The following is a 12,644-nucleotide window of genomic DNA, read 5'->3' as shown; positions in this document are numbered from 1 at the left end:
GTATTTTTGTATACTTCTTATTTCTATTTTTCCCAGTTTTATTTATAGGCTCCTATCTCTCTTCCCATTCCTTGGTTCATTTCTCTACTCCATTTTTTCCTCTATTTTTCCTTCTCCGAATTCTTCAATTCCTTTTACCCTTTCCCTCTACCTCTCCCCGTCTCTTCCCACAACCAATAATTGTTCTCAATCTTTGATTTTACTCACATGCCAATATGAAAGAGATACCAAATTGAATGAACTATAAGAGCTTTAAGGAATACCCCTCAATATTAAAGGAGGTGTTACTACTTAAAGGATAAGATTGTCATGTCACATCAACTAAGCTATAAAGTACCTTGTAATCATAAAGTACTATAGAGATGTATAGTTATTATTGATCCTGTGATCTAATTGCTCTCATATTTTTGGAAGAGTCAAGATATAAAGTCCCAAAGTCTCTGTACTGCTGTTATTCCCCAATATTCATTGTTCAATGGGTTATTGTACAGATGGAAGGAATAACTGCCTTATAACTGAATACAATTATTAAGATTTAAGCTCATCCCTAATGAAGCTTACTGAAACCATGGTTTGGTATAACTCCTATAGCTAGCAGAGCAATAGGAATGATCTGGGTCTTATTCTTTTCCCACATGATTTTGACCTCTTAAATAAAGTTTCTTTTTTGAAGGCTTCTCATTCCATTATAAGTTAGAGATTATTATTACAAATGCAAAGATGTATCACTTTTCATAAGTAGTAAATTATGAAACTCATATTGAGAGATTTTACAGAAAGAAAAAAGAAGATAATTCTAATTAGTTGAAACAAATTTGTGAGTGAGAGGTTCACAATTGTTTTCTAAGAGAAGTAAAGGGATGCCCCTAATGTTTTATGGTTTATGTTACGGAGACTAATTACAATGTTTTCCCCAAAAGACATCCTTTGGGTCAACTGTCAAAGAAAAAAGACAAGGCTGCATAACCATTTGTGTCACCCATTTGAGCATTTTTAAAAATGTATTGGTTGTTTGAATTCAAATACTCTTTTCAAAATCAGTATTTGGTTGAATTCTACCTGTGCTTGGCAATTTCTTTGTGTAAGTTGCTAAACTCTCTCTCCATTCTTTTTTTCCAAGCCTTCCTGCCTTGGAAGTCTAATCCTCTCTCTAGCCCTTTGTTAACTTCACCTACCATTCCTCTTTTTACCACTGGAAGCTGTTTTCTTGTCTTTGCAACTCTTTTTTTTTTAAACCAAATACTAATTTTTGCCAGATCTTTTGTTATCTATTCATTTTGAATAGATGATGATATCTGTAGATACGCATGGTGGAAAAGCATGTTTTTCATTTCGCTAATAATCCATCACTCAGCCTGTTAGAGAACAAAATAATCAAAGGTTGGGGTTTAATTTTGCTGAGTTCCCATGTTAAGGTGTCTACCATATGTAATTTTTTTGCTTTCTTCTACCCTCCATCACATAGCAGGACCAACTAAGACTGAAAAGGGCCATGCTCCACTTTCAACTGACCCACCAACCACTCTCTCTACTTCACTCTCACCCGCAAGCATCTCTGAAAGAAAATATGGTGCCACAGTGACCATTCCTCCTCCTAACTTATATATTACTTCAACTGGTGTATCCTCGGAATCTGGCAATAATGCCAGTTTTGCTACTGATGTGACAGGTTGGCTTTTGAGAGAATTTAATTTATTAAAAATTATAATAAGGCAATACTTAACCTATTACATATTTAAATCTGAACCTTGAAAGACAATTTTCTTTGGGTAAATTCTGGTAGTTTCTGATCAGAGGATCATATGTAAACACATACCTGAAGATGAATCAGGAAGAGATAAAGCTGATTTTGGCAGACCTTGTCAAAGTTATGAAGGAGGGAAAGATGTGTTCAGTTCTTTCCCATTTCCCTTTTCTCTACCTTTACTTTTACTTACAGGTAGCCTTTTGTACTCCCTTGTACCCAATATCCTCAAGCTGTCTTCTGGTTGTTTAAAATTTCACATTTCCACACCTCAAATAGACAGATTTTCTAGAAGGGGATCTGGATTAATTACAGTGTGGTGAGATACTCAGGTAAACTGGAGGTCTATGGTGAGGGATCTGAATGTAGGGCAGAATATATCAGTCCAGGACTGGTCAAAAGAAAGGCAGAATCTCTTCACTGAAGTGGACAAATTGAGCTATGGTGGGTAATTTGCCGATGGGATCTCATATCCATACCATCATGGATGACTTGGATAATACTGAAGAGGACCAAGGTTTTTCTGTGGAATATGTGCTTCATTTTCTGAATCCCTAAAATGAATAGATTGCTCTCAATGACCTTCTAACCCTAAATCCTATGACTGTGTTCTGAACATACTATCTCCTGGCTCTACCTTAGCCTCCCACTTATTGGCCAAATTAAGCTGACAGACATAACCTCCAGTTAATGACTACCTTTCTTTGTTTTCAATTTCTGGCTCAAATCATGAAAGACACCTATTTCTTGTGGATTCATAGAGCAAGCTGGGCCCTGGGAATGGATATAAAATAATACATATTTTAACCAAACCACAAAATATATCCATGAACATAATATAAATAAAGTATATTTACCTTTCTTACCATCCCCAGTGGTCAGGCTCATTTTATTGCCAAAAGCAACATATCTGGGGTCTTTCTCAGGAGAGCAAATTGTGCTGAAAGTGTCTTTCCATGAAGTAGTTCCTTCTACCAGGAGCCAAGGGAATTCCTATGCAAGCTTAGCACTGGAGAGGATGTTCCACATTGACCTTAAGGGAGTCAGATCGACAAAAGGTTAGGGAAAGACCCCATTAGAGGGAAGTTTTTGACTCTCTTATACTGTGAGTTTGCTGAGTCAGATGTAGGGGACAGCATTACATACTCAGGGAAGATGAAGTACCCTACCTGAGCCAAGAACAGGTGACTCCCTCTTTTTTCATTCTCCTTTCCTGATGTGTCTCTCCCAGGGATAGGATCAGAAAGTCAAAAATGGGCTCATTTTTTCAGGGCCCTAAAGTTAGAGGCATCAATAACAAAGAACACTTCAGCGGGGATGTAAAAAGAGAAAAGCAGAGGGTATGGAGTTTTTTTTCAAACCTACCTGAACTCGGCTACCTATGTTCTTAGATCTGTAGATGAGGATACTTTCACATCATGGAGGACCCTTGGAGAATTCCACTTTATAATTTCTTAGCACTTGAGTAGCTGACCCAATGTGAGGGAGAAATGAATATAACAATCTCATTTTCTTACCTCAGGCGTGTCACCAATCAAGAGCACTCACCTTACAACCCACGCAACCTCTTTTGCTCCCACGAATGGATCTGTCAATCCAACACTCACCAGCGGCCCTGCTGTCTTTCCCACACCCATCACTGATACAGCGAATAAGTCAACAGGTTTGCCCAGTTCTTTTCCATGTGGCAAACTACACCTGCAATGCTCAGAATTTACTAGGATGTTTAGAAATTTTATTACTTTTTTAGTTTTTGTCTTACTTTTAGGATTGTGGCAAAAAAGAAAGGTTAAACTACTATATCTACAATTCTCAAAATTGAGGTTTTTGAGAACCCAACAATGATGAATAAACATGATGAAATAAAAATGATGAAATAAGCTTTGTAGCTGTTGGGAAGGGTAACAGCTTTGTGATGTATGCTATGTCTTTCTTCATAGTTTGAGATAGCATTGTTGATGAAAGGATCTCTCATTGCTCTTAATGAAGGAAGATCAATGTATTCTTAGTCCATTAGTCCAGCACCCATATTCTCATCCCTTTCCCTATATGATCTCACCCTTACTCTAACTAAGCACAATATAAATGCTCAATAAATATCTGCTGATTGTTTAATGAAATTTGAGGGCATTATCTCTGTTGCGATACATCTGGCACAGAGAAAAAAAATAATTGACTCTGAAGTTGGAGGACTTGGATTCAAAATCTGTCTCTGATGTTTGACCTTGGGCAAGTCATTCAACATCCCTAGAACTCATGTTTCTTATCTGAAAAAAATGGACTATTGACTAGTATTGGACTATGTGACTTCCAAGGGCCTTCCTAGTTCCATAGCTATGATTCTATCAGCCTAAGATTTCCTGAGTCATAACTAGGGCAAGGTCATGGAGCTTTCTCCAGGGCATAAAAATTTAAAAAGCACAGACAGCAGGTTGAAATAAATAACCTCATCAACCAATTAGTAAGAATAATTCATGTAAATGGGAAGTTATCAGATGCGAAGCCACACTCCAGAGGAGCTTCTTTCCTTCCCTATCCAAGACACTCTCCGTGTAGCAACCTCCCCAGTAGTGATCTTCAGGTTTCTCAGAATCTTGCTCCACACACAGTACTTTGTGACCCAGAGTTTATGATCTCTCTTCCTACTCTCCTACAACTGAATTTGGCTTTAAAAGTTAATTTTGGGGGCCTATTATGTGGCAAACCCTGGATTGTGTTTTGTAGTACTTACTCTAAGTATTGGTGATGGTTCTGTTTCTTCCATTTATTCTCAGTGTCTGGAGCAGGTATAGCTTGGAGTCAGTGTTTTACATATACTCTAAGGTCTGGAAATGAGAGCATACATGGAAACAAAGTCATTTTGCCACTCAGGTTCTTTACAGATACAGTTATAATGTTGGCTTTGAATTTCAAATTTTTGCTTTTGTGCGACAGAGAGAAATAATAGTTACCAATTCCTTCTTTACTCTACTTCTTTACCAGAAATGCTTACATCCACATCCTTACCTTCAGACTCAAACTCTACACCAGTAACAGATTTCAATCCAGCACGCAACAGCTCTGCTGTCCTTTCTTCACTCACTACTGCCATCACCATCACTGACAATGTTACAGGTTTGGTTTTTCTTCTCACAATTAAACCTCCAGATAGCAGGATGGGTAAGACTTATGATGGTAAACCTAGAAATAGCTCTTTTTGTTCACAAGGAATAAAGCCTGTCACATTGAAAGATACAAATTTCAGAAGGCTGAAAACATATTAGCACTAAAAGAAACTGTCCTCCCAATTGTTACTGAGCATTATTCTTGGTTTTGAATGTTCATTGTGAAAATTTGATTTTAATGCAACAAATTATTGATTGTGGCATGGAGGCTAAGGATATTATTTTCTGAATGCTAACAAAAACATGCATTTTAACTAAGAATTATGCTATAAGCAATTTTTATTTTTACTTGGATAAAGCCAACTTTGTAGAGGTAGCATGACATAGTTAAGTATTGGTCTTGGAATCAGGAAACCCTCAATTCAAATCCTCCCTTCGGCAATGAATATAGCTGTGTAACCCTGGACAAGTCACTTAGCTTTTATGTCTTTTAGGGGAATCCTTAGACTAATCCTACTTCTTAGACAGATCAATTATATTGGTGATATATATTGTATTTAAAGAAAATAAACAAGGAGTGATTGAATTTGTCAGAAGCTCTAAGTTTGTTTTAATTTCAAGAGTAAGTCAACTACATTTGATATGAAACATATCTTAATGGACAATGTTTCATATTTATAAAACAATTCTTTTTGTAGAACATAGGAAGAAATTTTCCCCTTTCCATTTCCAAATATCAAGCTCATTGGTTAATTATCATTTTTTTTCTGTTGCTTTCCTTGCAGATGTTTCTGATACTGCAGCCACCATAAGCAATTCTTCAAGCATTGACTTTAGCACGAATGCTTCAACAATAATAGGTGACAAACTGATAACTGATCATTGCAATCATAACACCCTCTGCATGGAAATCTGCTCATAGGAGAGCCCTAAATTTACTCAACTTTCTTTTTTTTCTGAACATAATTTAAAATATTATCTTTGGCTACTGGGGAACAACAATAGCAAAAAGAATCCGGATCTTTAGGGTTCTACAGTCAAATTGTCCAGGATAGTTACTTTCTACGTGTGCTTTTGGTACAATTTACATTTTTATGATTAAAATGTGGCTTATGCAAACCTTACAATCAGTCTAGTAGAATGACCAAATTAGCCCAAAGTTATTTTTGCTGTTGTAGTTATAGTTGTTGTTTTTTCTATAGTGGGTCCAGATGCTAGCAAGGAAAAAGATCATTCTATAAACTAGAATAGTCTTATGATCAAATATCTATAAACATATAGCTGACACCTATGCAGATACTGCAAAGCATGGAAATCTAGAAGCAGATGGAACATCCAGAGACTGATCATAAAATTCATGGTAGTCAGAGTATCTCACTAGGATGGTAGCTTCCCTATCCCTTTTGAATCCCAAGTTCCTGAACTTCAGCAAGGAATACTGACAGGAATGTCAGAGATTTCAAGATCTTCCCTACCTTGCAGTAGTCTCTTCTGCCAAAACTTCTGAAGTAATGTTATTTTTTAGTTTTTTTTAATTAATAACTTATATTGATTCTGTGCTTCATGAAGAAGGTGCAAAAGGCAAGTTAGAATCAGCACCAGGACCCATAAGTTACTTATCCTTTCTTTCCAGTGAAACATATATAGACTCTGAGGTCCTTATCTTAACTCTCATCTTCATGGACAAGCTGGGTGTGCAGAGGCTGACTATACATCCCCTCAGGGCTCCAGGGTATCCTTGAGGGATTGGGAGTACCTATAATTGTATATATAGCTCATGAGACTCTGCCAGTGTGCTTTCTCCCCATGACTATCAGTTGATATCAATTAGTCAGCCAGACTTAACTGATTTTTAGAAAAAGATATTATACTAAGATATTACAGTAAGAACAGTTGGTACAAAAAATTTCCCCAAAGGTCTATAACATGCTCTACCTAACATGCACTGGTGTGCATACAGAGACCAGAGAAAAGGGGGATCAAGCTTAGAAAGTTCATGTGGCAAATATGTATATAACAGCTTCTAGTTGATAGAAATTTTTTCCATCCTTTTGCAGTTTACTCACGAAGTTCCTCTTAAGCATAGTGCGGCTTTTTATGTGTGGCATATTGCAATTCAATGAATCGTCTTTATCTTATTATTTCTATTTTGTTTTTGGCTCCCAATGTAGATACAGCCACCAGCTGCTACTGTCTTGAGAACATGACTAGGGAAAAGTCCAAATCCTCTTCCTAAGGTGGCAAGTGAGGAAGCCTAGACCAAGAAGGTCTACTAGGTCACTACTTGCTATAAACCTCTTAGGATCTGAATTAGACCACTATTTAATACAAGTCCCCCAGAGTATGAACAAGTTAATCACCCAATCAGAGCAGACTTCCTGCCAGTGTCTTTCCAATCCATTCACTTAGTATAAGGTTACTGATTTGGCTGATTTATAGAGATGCTCTTTCATCTGGTTAAGATATCAGAACATCACGTCTTATCATTTACTTCATTTAGGTTGGCATAATTGTCTAGGCTAACTCCAACCCTTACACTATATAGGTATCAATACTGCTTACATGTTCCTTGCATTGCTTGGAGCTTTGACATCTGTTTAGATCACAAAGGGGCTTTACGTCACTTTAATTTTGAGGGGGGAAAGCATGAAATATATACTCCAAGTTGCTACTTCTGCTAATCGATCACTCATACTTACTGAAGAAAATAAATAAAAGTTTTGGAAAATCAAATCATTGACAGTAGTAACATTTTGATGTTAATGATGGAAAGACCATTGGACTTGAGAACAGGAGACCTAGATTTTAGTTCTGGTTCTAACATTTACCTTCCTTTACCACTTTACCTCTCTAAACCTCATGTCCTCATGTGCAGGTGAGGTGATTGAATTAGATCATAGAACTATAACCTTTAAGAACTGAAAGGAAATTGGAGATCATTGCTGTAAATCCTGTCCTTATACAGATAGAGTAACCTGAAACCCAGAGGACTTAGGTAATTTGTAGAAAGTCATACAGGTGCTAAGTGGCAGATCTGAGATCTGAACTCAGGTTCTCTGCTTCCAAATCTTATGTTTCATAAGGTCCCTTCTAGCTCTAAGAGTCTATGAATCTATGCTCATTAGTCATAATTTATTATAATTTTATTAAATGAGGGGGAGAGGGAAGGACACTAGACTTGAGGACAGGAGATAGCAATTCCATTGTAGCCATAGAGAAATCAGTATGATAATTTGTTTTCTTTTTTTTCTCTTCTAGCAAACAGTTCAATATCTGAGAAATGTGGTAAGTTTAATCTTGTCTTTGACATGCATCTTGACTAATCTTCATTCTTGTTTCAGAGGAAGAGGTATCTCTCTTTTCTAAGACAAATGCTCTACCTCTGCCTTCAACCCTGCCCTAGACAAATTATTCCCAGGCTTTTTCAGTCTATTATTACATCACTCTCTGGTCTTATAATCTCTCCCTTTCTACTAACTCCTCTTCTTCTTGCACATGTGTTTTGGCCTCATTTATCATTAAAAAACAACAACAACAACAACAACAAAATAACAGGTTCCTCAACCCTCTCCACACAAGAAAAAGCTATTTCCCACCACCATTTCCTCACCAGCAATTACTTATTAAAATATGTTGTTATTATTTTCTGCCTAATTCAGCTTCATTGAAATAAATAATTAAATGAAAATTTCCCCTCTTTTCTATTGAAAAAAAGGATATCTATCTGTGGCTCTATAATTAACCTGCTTATGACTTTGGACAAGTCACAGTTTCTCTAGCCTTAGCTTTTATCTTTAAAATTTCCTCCAGTTTAGTCTTATTTTTATTTATTTATTTTGTTTTTATGTCACATTACATGTGTTATGTATCTATCCTCTTCCTCTTCCCAGTAAACTGTCACTTGTAACAAAGAAAAAAATAAAGAGAAAAAAATAATAGGTCAACAAAACTAACCAATACATCAGTTGTGTCTGACAAAATAAGAAACATGCCCTACCCTCAGACTTGGGGTCAAACTTGGACTTTATAATCACAGATCATTCCTTCTTTCCTTCCTTTGTTCTTTCATTCTACTCTTCTACCTTTCCTTTCTTTCATCCTTCTTTCCTTCCACCCTGCCTTTCACCCTCCCACCTTCACTTCTTCTTTCCTCTCCCTTCCTTCCTTCCTTCCTTCCTTCCTTCCCTTCCTTCCTTCCTTCCTTCCTTCCTTCCTTCCTTCCTTCCTCCCTCCCTTCCTTCCCCCCACACACACACACACACACACACACACATACACACACACACACAGTCATTTTGTATATTGTTCTCTTGGTTCTGCTTACTTTACTCTGCATCAGTTCATGATTGTCTTCCCATGCTTAGCCATCATCTTTACATTAACTCACTTAACCTCTGTAGACTACTCTTTAAAATGAATATAATACAACCTATGTTACACACTTGAAGAGTTTTTTGTGAAGATCAAATGAATAATATATTTGAAACTTGAAAGGGGCAAAGTTTTGATAATAATTAATACAAAGAGACATAATATGAAGGTATAAGGATATGATAGTCTCCCTGTACTCTATCTAAGCCAAAACATATCTGAAATACCATTTTCAGTTCTCAGCTCCACATTTTAGCAGAATCATTCATGGATAACATCTCAATGAGAGTAACCAGAAACTTTGAATTCATGCTGTTTGAGGATATGATGAAAAAACTCAGAATATTCAAGGAAAAGAGAAGACTCATGAGGGTCATGATAGCTATTTTCAATTCCTTAAGAGACTCACATCAATGAGAGAATAGATTTGTTATGTTTGACCCCAGAGTGTGGAACTAGGACAAATGGGTGGAAGCTGTAAAAAACCAAACTGGGGTTGATGCAAAGAAGACATTTCTAAAATTAGGAATGTCTAAAGGTAGCATGGACATTTTAGGGTCTTCAGTTTCCTGTCCCTTGAGGTCTTCAAGCAACACCTGAATGACTACTTGTAGTGTAATAGTGGAGGATTCTCCTTAAGTATGGTTTGAACTGACTGGCTGCTGAGCTCTCTTCCTACTCTAAAATTCTGTGATTCTAGGATATAAATGTAAGTTCTTGTTATTTTTACATATTATTGATCTTGTTTGGCCACACAGCCTGGAAAACTATATATTTCAGAGAATATTGAAATAGTTAAGAAATTGCATACCTCGCTGCTTCCCTAATCTATGCCTGGAATATTGTCAGGAAGCTAATGTCAGCAGTTAGCACTATTGACTAGTCTCTTCACTGGAGTCTAAATTTTAATAAAAGAAGAAATCTAGGAGATGGTTACATGGAGAGTGTTTGGACCCAAACAAGCAAGCAAACAATAAGCATTTATTGAGTACCACCTGTATGCAAAGCACTGTGCTATATACTGAGGATACAAAAAAACAAAAATGAAAAATGAAACAGTCTTTGCCCTAAAGGAATAATAACAAGGGAGAGGGAGAGAAAGGGGTACAGGGAGAGAGAAACAGATTTTATTAGTGAGAAGTATCTAGCCTTCAGGGACATGCAATCTACTAGGTAATTTCAGAACCATATCCATGAATGCTGTCTTTGAGGAACCATAAGGCCACTTGGGATGGCAAAAATAATATTGGATTTGAAATAGGAAGATGTGAGTTGAGTTTAAACTTCATCACATGATTTTCTTTCCTTACATATAATATTAACATAATAATATACTCACTATCTTCCTTATTGTTGTGAGGAAAATGCTATATCAACTGCAAAGTATTATACAAATGTTCACTATTATTATTGTCATTGCAGTAAACCTGGCTGAACAAAATTATGAACAGATTCATCTTTATAGGAACTTTCATTTTTCAATTTTTTCATGTGTGTGTATACAGTCCTATATTTTCTAAGCTAGATGAATTTCAAACCATTTGAACTCATTTATTAAGGCTTATTTACTGTATTATGTTTGTGAGTTGACACACTCCTGTTGCCTCAAGACTCACACCCAGAAAATAGGAGAATCATGTAAAGTGCTGTATACATGCTATATTAATTATTTATCATCATCATCATTATGATGGTGATATTATTAGTTGAGCAGGGGAATACACTGGCACCAATATCACACTTGAAAGTTCACTGGCCATAATATGTGAAGTGTTTCTATGGAAAGATTCTGTGATAATATTGTCCATTCTGTAACACACACATATTATTGTCCAGGTCCCAGTCAGTGATACTAACTAATCATCCTGAAGTGGTTGCAGTATTCAAATGCACACTGCATATTTCAATTGGGATGGAATTAATGACCACATTTTACATAATTATACCTTGGAATAGTGCATACTCAAATACATGTGACCACTTCAGGAAATTCATTATGCCCATTAATTGGGACCTAGAGGTTCTATTTCACAATATCATACATTAAACAATCCTCAGTACCCCTTGCAGTTCCAGTAATGGGGTTGTTTACATGCTAGGGTGCTGGTCTCATCTCTGATAATCTTAGTTGTAGCTCTATAATATTTGCAGTTGAAGGATCCTTCTGAGATATCATCTATCCTTTCATAGCATCCACTCTACCGGTTCCCATCAAAAGATCTACTCTTGTTGGATCCCCTTAACACAAGTCAAGGTGAACCTAACAAGTACCTTTCTGGTCTAGCCAGGGATGTGTCCTCTCTTGGCAAAGTTATGATTGCTAGTAAAGTGCCTGGCCGGAGATTCAATCCCTTTCACTATGTTTCAACCAAGAAGAAGACCTTTTTGTTGCATGCCCCCAATCTTGATAGGCTGTACTTAAAGTGCTTCCTTTGAGTTCTTGTTTCTCCTGATCTACATACATTGCTAGCACAGATTCCATATTCAGGCAGAGTGACCAAAACTCCAGATATTCTACTTACATCCCAATCCAGGGCAATGTCTTTACTTTTCTAGTGGATGAGTAAGCACTCAAAGTATTCCATAATTTATTCACCTTAACACTAGAAGAACTAGAAGGACAAGTCAGTCAATAGAAATATTTAAAAAAATTTAAAATTAATATTTTCATCCTACCATCTCTAATTTCTTTTTTAAAATAATTTTTATTATTTTCTCCATTACATGTAGAAATAAGTTTGAACACTTGTTCTGTTTTAATTTTGAGTTCCAAATTCTCTCTTTTCCTTCCTCCCCTCTCTTTTCTCTGAAACAGTAAGCAATTTGATGTAGGTTATACATGTGTAATTATGTAAAACATATTTATATATGTCATGTTGTAAAAGAAAACAGAAAAACTCCACCACAAAAACTAAAATGAAAAATACTAAGCTTCAATCTACAATCAGACTCCATCAGTTCTTTCTCTGAAGATAGATAGTATTTTTGAAATTGTCTTGAATAATTGTATTGCTAAGAATAGCTAACTTACTGACAGTTGATCATCATGCAATATTGCTTTTACTATGTACAATGTCCTCCTGATTCTGCTCACTTCAATTTTCATCAATTTATGTAAGCCTTTCCAGGTTTTTCTGAAATTATCTTGCTCATCATTTCTTATAGCACAATAGTATTCCATTATATTCATATACCACAACTTGTTCAACCATTCCCTAATTGATGGATATCACTTAATTTCCAATTCTTTGTCACCACAAAAAGAACTGCTATAAATATTTTTATGCAAATAGGTCCTTCCTCCAAACTTCTTAAAAATTTCTTTGGAATACAGACCTAGTAGTGGTATTTCTCAGTCAAAGGGTCTAATTTCTTTATGCCTAAAAAAAATTACAATGTGTCAATTGATACATCTTGTTCCTCTA

At 36.1% G+C, this 12,644-nt stretch overlaps 1 protein-coding gene across 6 annotated transcripts in view; it reads left to right on the top strand.

Annotated features, from left to right (window-relative positions):
• Nucleotides 1–12,644, top strand: part of PTPRC (protein tyrosine phosphatase, receptor type C) — a 136,297-nt gene that overhangs the window by 69,712 nt on the left and 53,941 nt on the right. The window contains exons 4-8 of one of the 6 annotated variants that reach the window (XM_027843398.1): nt 1,469–1,669; nt 3,267–3,407; nt 4,727–4,858; nt 5,634–5,708; nt 8,107–8,133. In XM_027843398.1, the coding sequence (XP_027699199.1) occupies nt 1,469–1,669; nt 3,267–3,407; nt 4,727–4,858; nt 5,634–5,708; nt 8,107–8,133 (576 nt within the window). Of the gene's footprint in view, nt 1–1,465; nt 1,670–3,266; nt 3,408–4,726; nt 4,859–5,633; nt 5,709–8,106; nt 8,134–12,644 lie in introns of all 6 variants that reach the window. The other 5 variants (XM_027843397.1, XM_027843400.1, XM_027843399.1 and 2 more) reach the window with 5 other exon arrangements.

Source organism: Vombatus ursinus, unplaced genomic scaffold (assembly GCF_900497805.2).
Source record: "Vombatus ursinus unplaced genomic scaffold, bare-nosed wombat genome assembly UNPS02014909.1, whole genome shotgun sequence".
NCBI classification, from domain to species: Eukaryota; Metazoa; Chordata; class Mammalia; order Diprotodontia; family Vombatidae; genus Vombatus; species Vombatus ursinus.
The sequence above is the reverse complement of the archived record's forward strand: the minus strand, read 5'-3'. Positions and strand labels throughout refer to the sequence as shown.